The 20,986-nt window shown below is 33.7% G+C and overlaps 1 protein-coding gene across 2 annotated transcripts in view; it reads right to left on the bottom strand.

The window, feature by feature from the left end:
* The window catches only part of LOC149418279 (neurotrimin-like), a 183,798-nt gene that overhangs the window by 66,784 nt on the left and 96,028 nt on the right, over window positions 1-20,986 (bottom strand). For both annotated transcript variants that reach the window (XM_089638440.1, XM_089638441.1), the window contains exon 3: window positions 15,425-15,630. In XM_089638440.1, the coding sequence (XP_089494566.1) occupies window positions 15,425-15,630 (206 nt within the window). The remainder of the gene's footprint in view (window positions 1-15,424; window positions 15,631-20,986) is intronic.

The following is a 20,986-nucleotide window of genomic DNA, read 5'->3' as shown; positions in this document are numbered from 1 at the left end:
AAGATGAAATATCTCGTCATTCCAAGTAAGCAACTCGAGGATAACGACATATTTCGTCTGACATTAACGTAACTACACTCTAACGGTCTGGATGATTGTTTTGCGTATCATCTGGGAGCGCACATTTAGAGATTGAATTAATAACGTGACTCATCTGTTTTTTGTCGGGCCTTACTAAAGATTGTGTGTTTGTGTTGCTTGTGCTTTTTATGGGTATGTCAATTTTCGTATATAATTGAAAAGTTTTGATGAAATAAATCGATATCATTAGCTTCGTCCAGAGACTCCACACAACGCTCGTGAGGCGTTCTCAACTGGCTAATAAATAATTAAGCATTCAAAAGAGCAAAATAAAGTGTACGAAAACTGTGTGATTTTTAATCAATTGACGTGTAAATTGTTGACTGATCGTACCTACGAAGCGAAGCGTCGTGCTCTGTCAAGCTATCGTTAATAATAGTAAACAACTTTATAATAAATCCGACGGAAGATAAAACGTAATCGTCGTTAAAAACAACGAAAGTTTAACACGTGGTAGTGTTCTCCAGTGACTTTTTAACATTTTACCATTGTTTTTTTAATAATATAAACTATAAAATTCACTGCATCCCAAACCAAAGTGTTGTGTACAACGGATAAAGTGCGCGGATTGGCCGCTTTAATTATGAGCTCACCTTTCAGGGCTCCTATTGGTTGCGTTTGTGTTGTGAATTTGTCATACCCCTTGTTTACAATCGAAACTATCTAAATTCTGTGTATTAAATCCTTTTAAAGTGACAATTGTGCGTCGAAAGAGATTACTCTCATCTCGCAAAATACTTTTTAGTATACATTTGTGTATTTTTTCTTTTAAATAAAATTATCCAGAACCTACAAAAAAACATATCCGATAATTTCGTGAATAAAACAGAAACTTTTCGGTAAAACCGATAGTGGATTTCGTAGATACATTCATAGTGATAAACTGTTTAAAGTTATTTGTGCTCAATTAGTGCAAATATAAAAAAAATCGTGATATAAAAACTCGATACGGCGACTTTTGTTTTGATTTACATAGAGCTAGACCGATTGCCCACCTACGAATTTTCAGGCGCAAAGCTGAACAGAACTAATACTCTGTTTCAAACATTGTTTTTTTTTTTTTATGTGTCCTTATAAAGTAGTGTTTAATAATGAATCGTCCTAAAAAACGACACATAAGCACCATGATGTCTCCTAGTCCAGAGGATATAGGAGGAAAGTGCGTCACGATTGAGGATGCGGATGAAAACAGCTCGGTTACGTCATCCAAAGGCTCGGACGTCACCGAAGCGGAATATCCTTGCGCTTCAGGAGTAGATGTGCTCAATGAAACCCAAGCACATTTGACAGCTCTTCAACTTGTGTTAGCAGAGAAGCAATCTAAGGTCTCAAAAGACCAGCAGCTGAGGATCGCTAGAAACGTATCGGAAGTTTTCAGATCCGTATCTCAGCTGTTGTTGGAGCGAGAGACGATGCGTGCGGATTTAGCTACAGTTACAGCACAACTTAGAATGGCAGAAATAAAAATACGCCACGAGAAGAGGGAAAAAAGGCACCTTGAGCAAAAAATCATACAATTAGAGTCTGATCTCGGGCCTGTAATGCGGAGAGTGGCAGTGGCAACGGAGGCTACCCTCTCTTTTGCTGACATCGCCCGAAAACAGCCATATGATGCTCACCAACCCCCACCAATCACTCAACAAGGACATCGCGTCGGACCACCAAGACCTGCCGTTTGCATCTTTCCAACGGATGCGGACGCCACAAAGGACAGTGACGGTACGAAAAAAATGATTGAAGATACAATTCGGCCATCTGAACTAGGCGTTCGGGTCACGGGAATAAAAAAAATAAGAAATAAAGGCATCCTGATCAATACGGCAACCACGGGCGAACAACAAAAGCTATTAAATGCACCTTGCTTCGACAACTCGAGCAAACAGAAGGCCCGACTACCGTCAAAGCGTCTACCGAGACTGATATTCTTTAATGTTCCCCGGGACCTGACCGACGAAGATTTTTTAAGGATGGCTCTCACTGGTATTCCCAACGTTGAAGACATTGAAGAAACTATTGCAGGTTGTAAACTAAGTCACCTGGCTGGTGCTCGCACAGGTAACGCTTGTCACCGTATCTACGCAGTACCCGCTACCGTACGTAAATTTCTAGTCGAGCAAGAGAAAGTATTTATAAGCTGGACTATTTGCCGCGTCCGAGATTTTATTGGCCTTACTGTCTGCACCAAATGCTACATGATTGGTCACTCATACAAGTATTGCAGAGATACCAAACCCACATGTGGACATTGTGTTCAACAGAATCATACTGGTGAGTCCTGCCCAAATTCCACCATCAAACCAGTTTGCGCGACATGCACCAGATTTGGTAAGCCTGCTGATCACTCAACTGGAGATAGGGACAACTGCCCGGCCTACATCGCTGCACTCAAGAACGACCTTGCAACTATAGATTATGGAGTGTAACATACATGAGCATAAGTGCCTCACCATCGAGAATTATAATCCCGTGACGAACTGTCTACGAATAATGTATATGAACGCGAGAAGCATCCGTAATAAGTTTGATGAGATCGAAGAAAAAGTAAGAAGTTCGCGGTACATTGTACACGTGCTCGTCATTACGGAAACGTGGCTTAAGATTGGAGAGGAAAAGTTTTACTCCCTGAATGGTTACAAAAGTGTTTTTTCTTCTCGCCCCAACGAAGGAGGAGGCGGCGTAGCAATATATGTGATTGATACTATGAAGTGTGCAATTATTGAAAATTTCTCAAATGAAAATTCCTTTTTAGGTATAACGCTTAGTAGCAGTGATAGGAAACCAGTTAACATCTATGCTATCTATCGAAAACCCAACACAAATATGCAGGATTTTCTAATACATCTAGAAAAAATACTGAACGAAAGTAGACAAGATACATTAATATTCGGAGACTTTAACATTGACATATCCATATCCACACATTCTTCATTAAATTTTTGCAACATCTTACAATCTTACAATTTTTCAATACATAACAAAACATTTCCCACGAGAGTCACTGATACAAGCTGCACCTTAATAGATCACATCTTATCAAATAGGCAAAACATTCAGACTACTATATCGAATATTGATGATCCACTTAGTGACCATAATATACTTATTGTTGATTATAAGAACAACTTAAAAAAATGTTTTAATAATAGAACCAAATCCCGGATTACGAGACCTATCATCAACAGTATGTCAGTAAAATCCTATCTTCTTGATAACAATTTCACGATCAACTTAAGCAACTCAGAAGACCCTTTTAAAAGTTTCAATTATCACATTAAAAAGGCAATAGAATCAGGTACAACTACACCAAAAACAGGATTAAGAAGTCGGGTACAACTGAATACTCCGTGGTTTGATTCCAAATTAAATACATTAATCAAAGAACGAAACCAGATTCACAAGCAGTGGAAACAAGACCCTGGTAATCTTACTCTTGTAACACTTAAAAGAGATTGAGAAATACCATTACTAATTATAGGCGAAATCTAAAACACAAATATTATGCGAACAGCTTTCAACAAAACCAAAATAACCCCACTAAAACCTGGAAAATCATAAACTCTATTCTATCAAACCGAACACATAAACCAACTAACGAAATAGAATCCCTCGTGGTAAATGACTGCGTAATTAAGGATCCGAGCCAAATAGCATCCGCATTTAATGAGTTTTTTCTCTCAATAGGAAAAAAGCTAGCAGCTACCATTCCGTCATTCCCGGATGACTGTAATACCGTTTTTGTGGAACCGAAGGCTTGCCAATCCTTGTACATGGCTAGGACAAACAAAGATGAGGTACTGAGGATCATCTCTAAAACTAAGCTGAAAGCAGCACCGGGACTCGATGGAGTAACACCATCAGTTCTTAAGACTTGTAAAGAAGAATTAGCGGGTCACCTTACAGAACTTTTTAATTGGTCACTGTCCTCGGGAAAGTTTCCAAATGAATTAAAGTTAGCGAAGATAATACCTATACACAAAGGAGACTGTAAAACATGTATCTCTAACTACCGTCCTATATCACTTCTATCGGTTTTTTCAAAAGTATTTGAGACCATAATCAAAGATAGACTCCTAAAATACATATCTGCGAATAATATCCTTACACCACAACAATATGGCTTTCGGAAAAATTCTAGTACTCAATGTGCCGCCTTTGATTTTATCTCCAACCTTCAACAGTATATAGACCAGGGTGAATATGTGGCAGCCATATTTATAGATCTCAAAAAAGCCTTTGATACGGTCGATCATGAAATACTCTTAAAGAAATTGGAATATTTGGGAATTGTTGGGAAGCCCCTAAATCTCCTCCGAAGCTACTTAGATGATAGATTTTGTCTTGTTGAAGTCAAAGGTGTCTCGAGTGGCTTAGGTAAAATCACATGTGGAGTGCCACAGGGATCAATTCTTGGGCCTCTGCTTTTCTTGCTATATGTCAATGACATAACTAAATGTGGTATCTCTGGAAACCTCCAACTTTATGCGGATGACACTGTAATCTATTATCACAGTACAAGCCTGAGTGACCTGGAGTCTCAAATGAATGTAGATGTCTCAATTCTAGCTAATTGGCTGCGTATTAATAAATTGAGCCTCAATATAAAAAAAACGCACTACCTAACTTTCGGTAATAAGGATTATGTGCCAATGAATATCACACTTGGAACTGAGAAGCTCCAAAATATAGAAGTCACGAAATATTTAGGGCTATTAATAGACTCTAAACTTTCGTGGAATTCCCATGTTGAGCATGTGAAATCTAAAATATCCCCAATAACCGGCGTACTGTACCGACTCCAAGGTCTTCTCTCTACATCTCTACTAAGGGCCACATACTATGCGATGATTCACTCCCATCTGAGTTATTTAGTTAGTATCTGGGGCACTATTACTAAAAAACAAATATCAGAAATACAAGTGATTCAAAATCGAGCAATAAGGAATATCTACCGTCTACCGTGGGATACACATATCAAAGATATATATTTAAAGACAAACATACTTCCTTTTACGGTTCTACCTAAATACAATATCACTTGTACAATATTACAAATCATACATAGATCCTCACACACTAACATCAAACCAGCATTTAATTCAGACATACACCAGCACAAAACACGGTCCCAAAATCTAATACACCTAGCATCGTCTACCCACACAACAAAATTTGGTATTAACTCATTACAATATATTGCATATAGACAATACAATGCATTACCTAATGAAATAAAGCAATCAGTAACTAACAAAAAAATATTAGTTAAAACGCTTAAAGATTATTTCCTGAAAATGTTTTTAAACCAGTGAATTTTCGCTCGCTTTCATATGTTGGTTTACTATGTTTCATGTGTATAGATGTCTCTCAGTATTTCTAAAATCTCTATTCTTAACAATGTATTTTTCCTTTTTTATTTATTTTTCTTTTCCTTTTCAATATGTTGTATTTTTTTTAAAAGTGTAATATCCTTGTAAAATGTATTTTATGTGTCTGTACTTCCCGTAATGAGTTTTATCTCAACTCATTGGGAATAATGTGTTACTTACCATGTTTTTTGTAATACATTATAAATAAATAAATAATAAATAATATAATTATTTATAAAAGAAGAAGAAATGCAAGAGGTAATGATTGAACATCAAGAATTGTAATGCGTAAACGCAAGACCCAAACTCCACCATAAACATGAAAATGAATGCACAGCGAATGGCGTACAGCGAACAGCAAAGGTGATTATAGTGATTCTGAAGATGGACCAGAAAAACTTCAAAGGTCCTAACCAGATTATATATAAATATAAATGTGAGAGCAGTTTCAGTAAGAATCGGAAACTTAAATGCCATCTATCGATGTTTCCGAAACGAGCTAACCAAATCCATATTCAGATATCGGTTTGAGTCCGAGACACCACAACATAAACCTCAGCACAAACAAAATCAGTACTAAGGTATTCGGATATTATTTATGATTTTTATGAATTTTCAGACATAACTTGTATTTCAAAAAAATATATCGTTATATTCACATATCTATTGCACAATCAATGCGTATATCTATATACAAATATACATCCTTGAATAAAAAAAATAAAATTATTATTACTAATACCATTATTAGCGCGCCCTCTTTAACATATCTCCCTTTCAAACCATCTTCTTCTTCTTTTTGAACGCCTTCTACTGAGCCTGAAGAGGTGAATGAAGCCAGACCCGTGAGATTGTTTGAGATATCAATGTGTTCCCATCGAAAGCCAATCGAAAAGCGTTTTTTATTAATTTTATACTATGGAAACAAAGAGTACATTCGTGTGACCAAATTCATTTGGTCACACGAATGATGAATTTGGATTGATGAAAAATTTTACAGATACTAAATGTTTCAAGGCGGGTATCTATGATATGTTCCTTATTATGTCTCATTATATATGCAGTAATTACCGGGTGACGTGTATAGTGTGTATGTTTTAGTGCGTGTATATGAATACTAAATAATATGATCTGCCCATTACAATATATTCACAGTCAGATTCAGCATTATCTGGAAACTTCGGTTTATTTCGCAGTCAGAACACAATTATACCATAATTGTTGGTTGCGTTCCCACTGTGACACAAAACCATTTCCAAAAGAAACATCATGACATGCTCGTGTGACGTCATGCTCTGCCGGAAATGTCCGTACGTGAAAACTAGGCTTAAGTGAGTATCTATATGTAAATATATATATTTTTAGCTACATAGTTGAACTTATTATCTTGTAAGTTCTTGATAATTCTGATAGCAAAGAAAAAAGGACACAACCTGAGGGTATATATCGATTGTTATGCAAACCAGACCAAATATGGCGATGAATTAAAATAATAAAATTAACTTTATACAGTCATTATGTGTTGAGATTTTTTCAGGGTCTGTGTCATTTGGGGTATACTTAGAGTACTATTTTTTGGTAGATGGATGAGTGGACCTATCTTAGGAGGAAGATAACACACTTGTCGGAAACTCATTAATTATATCTTTTGATTTCCTGGAAAAAAGCGTTCAACATTACAATCTTTCTCCATTTACGCTTAATGACGTGGAATTTTGAAGTGCAATTGAAATTATTAGGTTTGTGCTCTTCAACACTTAAGTTTTTTGTGAATCTAATGGAAATAAAGAGGAATGCTACCCACCCATTTGTTCCTTTGACTTGACAAGAGTAGTAACTTTTGGTTTGAAGGGTCGATCTGTGAAGACATCAATATACTTTTATTATTTTACTATCCATAATAACTCCATTATTTCCAAGAATATAAGAAATATATCTTAGAATATTCGCTAAGATTTAGTCGAACGTCGCAAAAATTTCCTGTCCGTGTGAAAAAAACTTCATCCTTATCTATCCCCTTATAAAAGCGTAATTTTACTCAGAGACAATTTACAAATAAGGTTTATTTTTACTCTCGTAGAAAACGGATGTCCTTCTGAAAAAGCCGTTACGCCTTGCGCCACTTTTCCGTGAAATTTGAATCACTCTTCACAAATAAGGGAATATTAAAGTAAACACCAAGGCAATTACTTTTCAAGGTGCCTTTGATATTTTTTATGCAGGGTTCTCAGTGGATTTTTTCTACCATTTTGATGGTGAAATCCAGTTTTATGTTGTGACTACGTGAGAGGCTCAACTATCCAAACCAATGGGATTATGATACCTCCATTAATGCAGAAAATAACCTCCACTTGTCGACATTTATTTTTTTAAGTGCAGTCCCAAGCACAACTAATTTTTTATATGTATTTAGTATCCATAAACACGAAATGAAACAAAAAAAAATTTATAGGTCAGGTTTTTTTTTATTATTTAACAAAGTTTTTTTACATAATTCTTCCATAGTATGACGGGAACTTACTTTAAAAAAATTCAAAACTAATTCAATTTAATTTTTTTGCTCCTGGATGGACTCCACTTTCCTTGGTATCACTTTTCCATAGCCGCAATGTCCTGGTGAAATCCTTCGCCGTGCTCGTCACTGACATCTCCCATATTTTCGGGGAAAAAATTCAAATGAGAGTGAAGGAAGTGTATTTTTAGTGACATGTTACATTCCATATTTTTATAGGCCATGAAAATTTCAGACGCAATGCTGATATAGTCTTCACTTGATGACTTCCAAGAAAGTTCTAGACAACATTCTTGAAGGCTGACCAAGCGGCTAGCTCGACTGGTCTCAACACTGTTATAAAATTCGGATCAGTCAAGGCCTCCCTTATTTGTGGTCCCACGAATATTCCTTCTTTAATTTTTGCGTCGCTGATCTTAGGAAACTTTTGCTTTAAGTAAATCATGCCATTTCCATCCTTAGACAAGCCTTTTACAAAAAAATTCATCAAACCCAATTTAACGTGTAAGGGTGTAAGTAAGATATCTTTATATTTTACTAAGGGAGCATGTTGAAAATTCTTCGTGGCAGGTTTAATGTGCTTTCTAGTAGGCCAGTCCTTCTTGGCATAATTTTTCCTGTCTCTGCTGTCCCACTCGCACAGAAAACAACAATACTTTGTGTATCCCGCTTGCAGTCCTAGTAGGAGCCCTATTATTTTTAGATCACCACATATTTTCATTCGTATTTTACATATTTATTTTTTTAACAAAAAAACAGCAGTTTCATGTTGTCATAGTTCTATTTCATGTTTGCAGCATGACCAAGTAGAATAGATGGTCAAAAAATCAAAAATCAATGATAACTCACGAATAAATATGAATTAATACACATTTTAGTAAAACTTAAAACCCATAAAAACCTGACGTAATAGAAAAAAACTAATCACATATCTGAAATCAGCGTGAAATTTCCTGTCAGATTTGGCTACTTTCGATAAAGGGACAAAAAATGTGCTGACCAGTTTTATTGTAAGGTCCTAGAAATTTGAGAGCGATGGCATAAGTTTTACAAGAATCGTTTTGGAAGCCAATCACGAAAATTTTAAAAGAAATTTAAAAATTATATTATTTTGACTAGTAGTGAAATTATATCGAAATTAATGATTTTAACTTTGTCGATTCTTAATAATTAATTAATATAGAAACTGACATAAAATAGTTCATGGAAAAAAATATATATCTTCATATATCATATATCTTATCTGTTGTATAAAGAATTCATAAAAATAAATTATAATCGAATTTCTTAATTTTTACAAGGTATTTTGAAATGTTCTATATATTTTGAAGATATTAAAAAAAATAGAAAGTAGATAAAATGATCTTTTAGGTTTTTGTATTTGAAATATTATTTTATATGTAGAGTGCAATATTTTTATTGTAAACATGCAAAAAGTTGAAGAAAAGCTTACGAGAAACATTTTTAATATAAAAGTCGAAAAATTTCATCTTTTTGATCAATTATTTAAAATCCAAAATTACAATTACTATCCAAAAAAAGTTCAATTTACTTAAGGAAAAGGCAAGAAAATTGAGAAATCTATTTGATGCAATTAAAAAATAATAAAAACAATATTACAATAATTCCCAGAGGATAAATAAAAAACTACATTTTGAATTCATTGTCACATAATATTAATGTTAATTTGGAAGTGTTATAAAATTCAAGCGGTTAAAGTAAAAATATTTTTCCGAAATAATCTCGTTTTTTCCGATAATGTGAAACTAAATTAACGACATGACACTATTAATGGATCAAAACTGACGAAAAATAACAAAAGTAATGGTAAATATATTAAATTTTACTAATATAATAGTGAATTGGCCATTAAAATAGAAATTATGAACAAAAACATGATTTAAATCACACCTCACAAATCAAAACTGTCATTTTGCCAGGAAACTGACGCGCATAGCGCACGCGTAAGTTTTCCAAAATCCAATTTGCCAGTTCTTTCGCAAACACTTAAAGATATTATTTATTAGTAATGATTCGAAATAGAAATTGTACAGTCTTTATACAATGTGTAAGAAAAAACTCATTTTACGGCTGTTTTTATTAGTAAGACAGTAGAAGTTTTTGATTCAATTCTGATTTCTCTCGCTAGCTCTTCAAGAAGCTCCGCGTTGGAGACCTACCTGGCATTTTTTCAAGCAGATGCAGCTGTTCATAATCGTAAAAATTATTACTACAAGGAAGCGTACTTAAGGTGATTTTTCACATTAAAATGGCGCAGTACAAATTATCCAATTATTATTATTAGTCTTTACAAAAACGATCCGTTCAATATCAATATAGATAAACGGTAAATCTTTTTTAAATGTCATGAAAGCCAATAAAAATATAATTTTTTGTTTGCTTTTATTTCAAAGTGAAAGTGAAAACCCTATTTTGTAGGTATTTACATTAAGGTAGCTACCTGAAAACTAATTATAATAATTTGAAACAGATCCACCGAACGATTTTTTGCGCCGAGGAGGAAACTTTGTTAATAGCTTTCCTGTAGCCTTTAGATGTATTAGGTCCACAGGTTATTTAATTTTCCATGAAAATTACCAAGTCGTTAATTTCGCGTAATGGCCGAGTGCGGCCTCAGACAAAAACTTAAAAGGCGATAAAATAAATTAATCGTTTTTAAATACGACGATTTCATTAACCATAAAGAATTTCAAAACAAAAGTTCAAAGAAATAAAGAACTTTGGCAAAGTTTATGGTTTTTATTACAGAATTTTGTTGTTATTTTGATGACTAAAAAAGATTAAATAATATTTAATATTTAATGTAGTTTTTTAATACTCTATTTTTAAATGTCTTAAAAAGACGGGTAAATTATGTAAATAAATGAAAAATATTCATTTCGGTTGTGATTCTTCCTGTACCTTCGGATTAATGAAATCTTGACATTTGATTTGAAAACAATTGGCATTTTAAATTGTTAACCTGATTGTGGGAACAATGCAGACAATTGATTAATTGAGAATTCTGTGTTTCAAATGCGAATTTAGTTTTATAAATTTTTTGACAGATGCCTAATTTTAAATTTTGAGGTTCTGATCGTTTTTAAAATTGTCAATGTTGGATTTTGAAAGGCAATAATCCTAAGGCAAATATTTTTTTGGAAAATGCTTTCAGCTTCACAAATCCTACAATAAGAGTCTGCGTTAGTAGTCTCTATTTTCTTGTGAAAGTTTACATATAATATGTTTTAATCGCATGGAATTACCGCTTCTATTCTTTATGCAATAAAGTGCATTTTCCTGTTCACCGGCATAGTAAACAAATTTCACTTCATAGCAACGCAAGTCAAAATAACTCAAGCGACAGATAACAGATGGATGGCATGGTCGATCTTACTGCAGTGTGAAACTTACGAAAACGTCAATCAAAATCAAATCAATTTCGACCTGTGAAAAATTACGGATAGTCTGAATTCTGGACAAATCAGTTCCAATTTTATGATAATGGCATTTATATAATTTTCTGTTAAAAATATTATATCAGTGGTAGGTACATTAGGTATCGCTTGCCTAAACAAACATTTTTAAAAAAGGACACTTAAATTCAAACCAATAGTTCTAGAGTTCATCGAAGCGGAGTTACTGACCAAAATTAGTATTTTTTTTTTAAGATTATAAACTGTCCCAGTAGAACAAAAATATGTGAAGATCAAATCTAGACTAACCGGTAATGATAATTGCAGAACAGCATTCTATAGTGTGAATTATTCAGGTAAAATCTAGACTAACCGATAATGATAATTGCAGAACAGCATTCTATAGTGTGAATTATTCAGGTAAAATCTAGACTAACCGATAATGATAATTGCAGAACAGCATTCTATAGTGTGAATTCTTCAGGTAAAATCTAGACTAACCCATAATGATAATTGCAGAACAGCATTCTATAGTATGAGAATCCAAACAGATAAAATCTAGACTAACCGATAATGATAATTGCAGAACAGCATTCTATAGTGTGAATTATTCAGGTAAAATCTAGACTAACCGATAATGATAATTGCAGAACAGCATTCTATAGTGTGAATTATTCAGGTAAAATCTAGACTAACCGATAATGATAATTGCAGAACAGCATTCTATAGTGTGAATTATTCAGGTAAAATCTAGACTAACCGATAATGATAATTGCAGAACAGCATTCTATAGTGTGAATTCTTCAGGTAAATTCTAGACTAACCCATAATGATAATTGCAGAACAGCATTCTATAGTATGAGAATCCAAACAGATAAAATCTAGACTAACCGATAATGATAATTGCAGAACAGCATTCTATAGTGTGAATTCTTCAGGTAAAATCTAGACTAACCGATAATGATAATTGCAGAACAGCATTCTATAGTGTGAATTCTTCCGGTAAAATCTAGACTAACCGATAATGTTAAATGTAGAACACCAATCTATAATGGGAATTCTTTAGGTAAAATCTTTATTAATAATAAATACAAGAAAGGAAAAAAAACTTTGGCACTGACCAAGATAACTAACACATTAAATATGACAAATTGGTAGAGCGTTAAAAGCCCGCATAAGAGAACACTTCACAAATTGGTGAATGATAAAGGAGAATTGTCGAATGTTGCAACTTTCGTTTGACAAAGACAGAGATGTTAAAGTTCTCTATCCCTATAATAAAGGACATAAACTAGAATCATTAGAAGTATCCCGACTAACTAAAGAAGCAGATCCTAACTTTGTTATGAATAAAAAATTGGAATAATAAAAGTATGCCAGTTTTAAAAATATGTATTTTCTTTATTTAGAGTCCATTACAATATTATTTCGTACATCAATGTATCCTTTTAAAGTCCAACAATAAATACCAATGAAAAATCCTATGTTACCAAGAATAAAATAATAATAGCAATATACACATGCCTGACAACCTGTAATAATTCGGTGAAAACCAATGAAGTAAGGTATTTTCTAAATAAATAGTAAGTTAATCTTTTAAACCGAGTCAATTGTTCCACTACATAGCAAAGAAGATGGAAAATTCCAAATAATTGCAATAAACTCATTGTAAACAATCCCTGGAAACCTCTTTCCCCTCCCCTGATGTTGTATACATAAACCATAGTTAAAGGAATAATTGTATCAGTCTGAAGATGGTTTTAAAAAGTTGTTTCAATATATCATTATACATCAAACGAGTAAAATCGCATAGAACGATTTCAAACCGTACGTTTCCAACGTACCGATTAAATTAAGATACGTACGAGTATATTATTTCATCAAATTTCCAAGTATTAAAAAGTTGATAGTTGTTTATTTGGAATCATAAAGACCAGAAATTTTTAGTATTATTGAGTACTTAGAATGCTTCGCTCACGAGTTTCAGTTTCATGTTTCGGTTCCCCATTCTCAAGAAAGTGTTGAGCACTTTATAGCGATGAGCTTCTTAAATAGGTTTCATGTTATAATGGAAAAATATCCTTTGTCAAAATACAGTTCGCAGAAATAAATGTCTTAATTTTTTAAATATATATACATAGTTGAACATTTGTAGGCTGCTTAGAGTTAAGTGCATGAAATTAGTTTCAAAGAGAGATTTCAATTAAAAACTTTGTTCTTTACTCACTTCTATAATGGAGATATATATTATGGTTAGAGGCCTGCATTCAATTAAGATGGGCCGTGAAAGCTTTTTTCATGTTCGGATTCGTCAGGCGTCTCATAATTGCGCATTCAAATACAGTTAAAAACATCAACGGCCCACCCTAGTCTATTTGCCTGTGAACATTAGTATGCATTTTTAGTTTCTCTCTAGTTTTTATCGAAATACATTCGTAGTTAGTTTTAATTAACATTAATTCAAGGTATGACCGTACCCAATGACCGAAGTCTGTGGTACTATTATATCTAATTTGGGATTTGTTGTGAAGCTGGAGGAAGTGGGGAGAGGAAGTAAAAATTTATTTGCGCAAGCCGGGTTTAAAACCAGCGATCTCTCGGCCCTGAGTCAAGCAGCTAAGATCTCTGCACGAAAGGGATGCTGTATGGCGGTTTTTTTAAGTAGAGTACAAAAGGAATTTGGGTCACAAAGAATTCAAAATTACTGAGAAGACGTATTAATTACATTAAATTAGAAACTTCTTTGTACTTTCTCTATGATTTGAGAGTTAGTTAAATCCATCGGTCCCTATATTACAGAACCACTTTGCAAAATGCTACGTACTAAACTATAGTATAGCACACGAATCATGGCCGAGCTGCAAAAATGTCTGGAGTTGCTTAGCACAAATCCTAGCATTCTTAAAGCTTCGTTGCATATCGTTTCTATGTGGACGTGAATTGTCAGGTACTTATCAAATGCGATTTCCAAATCTCTCAAAATATCAATGTGCTGAAGAGATGAATAAGACTTTTGTAGTATAGTAAATTGTATTGTTTGCCTTGGTGTAACACGTAATGGAGCATTTCTTAATATTAAATCCAAATTTACTGATATGATTCCATTCGACGATAGAATCACTATGTAACGTCTTATCAAATCTATTGTTTTTTTATCTTCTATTTTAACAACAAAACGAGCAACATATGAGCAAAACAAAGATAGCCTTTAAGGTCAAATCAACTCGTCGGAAGGTCTTCCACAAACGACATATTTCTTCCATACTTTCATACATGGGAAGCCCGGTGTGTTTCTGAAGCATGAAGTTGTTGAGATATCATAATGGATTGCGTGCATTGTGTTTGTGGGTCCGGTGTGTTCTCAACTTGAATTAGTAAGAGATGTTTACGATCTTTCGTTAACATAATACTTATATTTTTGTTTTCCGGAAATTTTTCAAAAAACATTTATACCTGCCAACCGTTTTACTTTACTTAAATATAAGCAGGTTCTGAAAAAATATATTAATTCTCTCCCTGGGACGATGAAAATAATGAAAAAATAGAGGGAAACCTCTTCAATATCGAGCGGAATGTCCTAGAGCGTATAATTAAGCTGTCACTGATTAAATTGGTTCTTGAGAATACGAAAAAAATACGCACCAAGTTTCTTCGAATTGTCAAGCATCACTTTAACGGTTTTCCGCTAAACTCAAGCATTAAATAAACAATGAACTTATCAAATGCACTCAATTCGGTTATTTGTCTGTCCTTCGTAACTCTGATTCAATGAACTCAAATTTGCTTTGAATTCAAAAGTGTGAGTTTCGAAATTGAAACTCATTGTGCGAATGATTCAGATAAACCTGTAGATTACCTACCTATAATTTAATATTTTAACCTACCTACAATGTTATGTTTTAACCTACCTATAATATTTGACAAATAGTTTATCAGGAAACCAATGAATTCATTCGTTAAAGGCCTACAATCCCGTTGCTAACCGGATAACCAATTATTTGAAGAAATTCTTAATAAATCAGCAAAACAAAGTGTAGAAAATTACTTACCGTTCTGTTACCCAGATTTCTGACCCTGCAGTTCAGTTGCGCTGTTTTGCCCACCAGGGCAGTGACGTTTTTGGACGCTGTCATGTCGAAGAAGGGTCCTCGGTCTAGCGGGATGCCATGGCTTTCTGGTTCCTCCATGTCATGCTGACCCAAATCCAGGGTCTGCCCCGAAGAGGAACTGCCGTAAATGTGGTTTCCCGAAGAACCTGCAAAATACCAACATTATTTAAGTTTGTTTCTAAAATTATGAATGCCACACAAAAGCCAATGGGACTATGGAATTTAAAAAAATGATTGCGGTATGTTGTGAATCTGACGTAAGTGGGAAGGGATGAAGTTGGGCATGAGGATGGATCTGAAGTACCTGGCCAGTCAGGTCCGGTCACTAAACAAGACTACAATCATTTCAAGCAACGTTTCGATTCTGAATGGGAGTCTTTCATCAGGGTGAAACTGAGAGAATATATGTCGCAAATACGCTCTTCACAATCTCTTAATTATTCGTGGAATTACATACACACACTCGTCGTGATCTCTAAATGAAATAGATTAAGGACGATTTGTTTCACAGAATTTGAACAATTCATCATATTTAAAAAATAATTTTCAAGTTCTGTGAAAGTTCTATTGATGTATTCTCGTGATCATTTGCATTAAAATAACAGCACATAACGAATTATTTTCAAGGATGTAAAATTATTAAATTTACTGATTTCAGCTGTCAATGGGTGACGTAATGTGCAAAATTATTCAAGTTTAATAAAATTTTAATTTTCAAACTTAGAACTGTTAATAAGTACATAAATTATATAAGACGAGCGATGAATATTTTCTTTGAATGTTTGACAGATGCTTATATGAATTAATAAAGTGAAGATATTTTACGGACACAATGCGCGTGTGTCAGTGAACTAGGTCTAGTGAACACACTTTAGCGGGCCGTTCATATAATTATATAATTCGTACATACATATTTTATGAATGGCTATCATGTTCATAAGCAGTGTTACGTTTTTGTTTGATTGGTATAAATCTATAACGTGTATTATTACTATGCCATTGGACAGATGTTATAAATTATTCATAGAGTCAATGATCCTGAGGCAAATATATTTTTTATAAATACTTTAATTTCACAAATCCTACAATCATAGTATACCGTGATTTTGCGCTAATAAACTACTAATAACAACAGTAGGTATATCGAAATTCTCTGTATTTACATATTTCAACGACGAATTAAACTTATCCCCAATTAGCGTTGGCAATGAAATCACTAATCTCCAAACATGATCTTATATCTTCCATCCTCATTATTTAAATGATTCTGTAATGGATATTATTATTAAATCCATACATGTGTAAGGAAAACATCGCTTGAAGCCTTGAAAAAAGATTTAATATTGAAAATCAAAGATGTTGTTGACAACCACCTCACCTTTAGAAAAGGATTGGGTTTCAACGTTTCAACTATCATATCTTTTTGATTCAAGGCAAACAACAAAGCATCAACAAATTGAATTAAAATACTCAACCTACTGAGCTTCTCTACTTTTTATACACGTTTGCCACTTTGGTATTATCAGATTGCCGATCTATTCGTGAAATTGGTATTTGCAAGAGACGCTGAAGTGCTTCCCAATACCGCCGACTATTGGCCTACGCCCTACGCAATTGAATTTGAGTTTGAGTTTACATGTTCGATTCCAGCACAACGCAGTAAGTCTAATAATAATTAATAATTAAATATTAATAATTCTAAAGCTTGTGAACAGTCACCAAGGAAGACGAAAACCATGGCACTATTAGCGACGTGCTCCAATTATTACGCCTGCGTAATAACGGGTCTATGTAAAACCTATTATTAGGTTACCTGTAAAGTAAATACCCTTTTCAAATATCAAAGGACGTTAATTTAACGTTCACCGTTTTACTACACAAATTTGAATCACCAATCAATGCGAAACCTTTTTCTGAAAGGGGTTTGTTCCGGACGCCGGACTTACTTCACAGAACAGGGGGCGTGCTGTGGCTTTTAAAACATCCCCAAATATCCCCCGCTTGACCGCCCAATCGGAAAATCGTACCGGCGATAAAGGATCATCTACATTCTTTCGAATACATAAAACAAGGTGTAAACCTACAGATTCTCTGTGTAAATACATAACGAGCGTTTACCTTCGACTAGTGTGGCGATATACGTAAAAAGCGGATGATTAAAACAAAAAGTGTTAAATGGTTTGTGGTTGTCTGCATTGGACGATCAATTAATTAATATCACATCCAAATAGATTTCTTAATTATAGGGGCGAACTTTTTATTTCGATATATAGATTTATTATTATTTATTTAGTATGATTTGTATTGAGATAATTTTATTTAATAATATTGCCCCACTGGGATTTTTCGTGCTGAGGAAGACATTTTCAATGTTTTATTTTATTTTATTAATATAATCTATTTCACTAGGTAGACTGTGTGCTACATTTTTTTGTTTTTCTCAAAACATAACAGTTTACAATGTTAATTTTAAGCTAATGTAGATTACTTTAATTATACTTATATCACTTATGTCTGACTTGACTTGACTGACAGTCTGTATTTGGTTGCAATATTCTTTCAATTTCGTGTCTTCCTGTTTCCTCAGATCCATTTTTTATGAATGCTTTGAATATATTGACATTGGTTAGTTTTTTGTAAGAGAGCGGTAATTTGTTGTAAGTTTTATATCGTAGTAAATTAAATTTCTCTCTCCAAATTTTTTCTTCGTTTTTGCTTGTTGGATGTATTTTTGATTGAAGGATTGAGTGATTTTCTTATGTATGTTCGTTAGTAGATCAAGTGTATTATTTTTGTTAGTGTAAATAAGTATGGTTTTAGTGTAGAGTTGCTTAACTGACATGATGTTTAGATTATTAAAAAAAAGGTCAGAGCAATTTCTGATAGGTACTTTGTATAATATTTTCAATATGTCTTTTTGCGTTATAATTAGGGAATTTTAAGTGGCTTTATTTTCACTTCCCCATCCATTTATTCAATTTTCTAATAATGATCGAAATATGGCCATGTAGATTCTAATGAGTTCTCTTTATTAAGAACATTTCTGATTGTTTTTAAAAGTTAATTTGTTAGTTGTACATTTTATATATAGTCACTGCGAGGTAATGAAGGATGTAAGACAGGAAATATATAATGGTTTGCGTGAAATAACAAGAAAAGCGTGGAATGCTGAACTTTTATCGAATAAGGAAAACTTCGAGTGCCTGGAAAAGTCCTGGGTAATGAGATGGCCTGTGCTCAGAATCCCCGTTTTAGAATAAACTCATATTTCTTTCAGGAGCTGCGCGTATTGCTCCTGTCTTCCCAGAATCTCTTCTATTACTTGTTTACTTAATGTCTATGCTTTGAATTGTTAAAATTATTACTAATGCTTGCTGTTAATGGTTATTCCTGATTTCTCACACTTTTTCCGCCTTGCTATGCACTTTCTACTTGCATCACTGTTATACAACTTAATACAGTCTATTCTTTCTTTTTCTATTATTTTTCTAGCTTATCGTTATATAACCACATTACACTCACTGTCTGCAATGCGATGCAAAATTTATAAATATATATTTTTTTTGTTTTTTAAAGGTACACTCTCCAGTATGTTGATGAACAACTGATGAATTGCACAACCTTGACTGCCTTATTTTTGTTAAGCTATTATTTATTTTGTATTTAGTTCGAGAGCTTACCACAACCGATTCTAGATTGATCAAGGCTTTATTAACTTTGTTTTCTTTTAGTTAGGCAGGAATTAAACTCCAAAATATTCTGTATCATTCATCATCCCATCAAGAGGGTGGGATAGACCCGTCCCTGCATTTACCCAGGTGATGAATCCCCCGAAGAAGCTGTCTCACAATCCGCCTGAACTGATAGCCATGAACTGGCCTGGGATAGACCAAGCGGATTCGGTGCTCTTCCACCCTGCCTCTGGTGAACTGATGCTCACTCTTTCCTCAGGGTCTTTGGTCATCTTCCCCCTCTTTCCCACTATAGTTCATTGAGGGCCAATCTGGAAGCCTGCTAAGGGGCGTGGAAACCGGGTCTTGATTGCGGTATTGCTGACTACCGAGTTCATTCTCCGGGACTACCCGGGAAAGAGGTTTAACTGTCTTGTGTACGCAATGATGCAAATAACCTTGTATACTTAAATATATTTGATTTTAGATCTCTTTTTTTGTGTTTTTTTATTTACTCTCGTTAACTTCTAGTTTAAGATAGCGGTGTCTGTAAAATTAATATTAAACTATCTAAGATTTTTTTTAAATTAATTGAAATCAAATTTAATAATATAATTATAAAGTTCTGCAAGTATTTTTTGGATTTTGTTATTGTTTCAGCTGTTTCCGCTTTCAAAGCCACTTTCAAACTCTGGTTTAAACCACGTTTAGACGACTTATTCAAATTAATCAATGTGGAGAATGACATCAAAATACCTCCACACTATATGAAATTTATTATCACAATTATTTTATTAGTAAATCGATTTTAACGGTAATAAATCATTTAAAATTGGGAGGGAGTAAAATAGAATCATATAAATAAGTCGTCTAAACGTGGTTAAAACCAAAGTTTGAAAATGGCCTTGAAATCCAAAACAGCTGTAACAAAAACAAAAACCTTAAAATACTTTCAGAACTTGATAATTTTACCATCAAATTTGATTTTAAATAAATTTGAAAAAGAAATTGAACGGAGTTCTACGAATTAAACACAAAAACAAAAAATAAACTTTGTAAGTACTTGTATAATGCTTGCTAACTCCGTATGAGGTACATTGGAGGGTCTAGAGTCGTTTAAAATGTAGCTTTGTTAATTAAAACAAATTAGAGTCTTGACGTGTGCGGTGAAGGAGGAAACCATATGTTTCCTTATAACGCCGTTGGGAAAGTGATGGGGTCTCCTCCAATATACAGTTCATATGTTTTATCCATTTAAGATTTTTATCGATTTCTATGCTTAGATACCTTATGTGGTTGACTTTTTCTAACGACGGACAGTCGCATTGTCGTTACGACCATTTTACATACAGGAAGTTTTACGTATAAAAACAGTCTCGAACCGTTTTGCTCTTTGTAATCATGAACTGATAATCAAATACTAAAATTACCCATTACTAGCTCTGTCAGGATTTATTATTCGTGTTTTCAGTTTGTTTATTGCCGACTTGGAAAAACACCGCTCCTTAGAAGATGGGAAATGGAGATACATAAAAACAGGGATATTTATAAATAAAACGATTTCTTTTTCTATAAAAATGCTCCCTTTGGAGACCTATATTGTAGCGAATTACTTTTCACTTCTAGAAAAAGCTTTAATGTCTTTGTGGATGAATTTGGAAGTTAATTTACAGAATTTAAATCGGTTTTTTCTTTCAGTTATAGCGGATTTTTGAATAAACCAATTTATTTTTTTTGTTATTTGTTTTTGGGGTATTATGCCGTGTTGCGCTAACTCCTTCTTTAGCCAACGTTTCGAGCTTGTAAACTCGGCCACCCTGACAAATCGGCA

Source organism: Hesperophylax consimilis, chromosome 13 (assembly GCF_061612785.1).
Source record: "Hesperophylax consimilis isolate HC1 chromosome 13, BYU_Hcon_1.0, whole genome shotgun sequence".
Lineage (NCBI taxonomy): Eukaryota > Metazoa > Arthropoda > Insecta > Trichoptera > Limnephilidae > Hesperophylax > Hesperophylax consimilis.
This window is presented reverse-complemented; position numbering and strand designations above follow the sequence as displayed.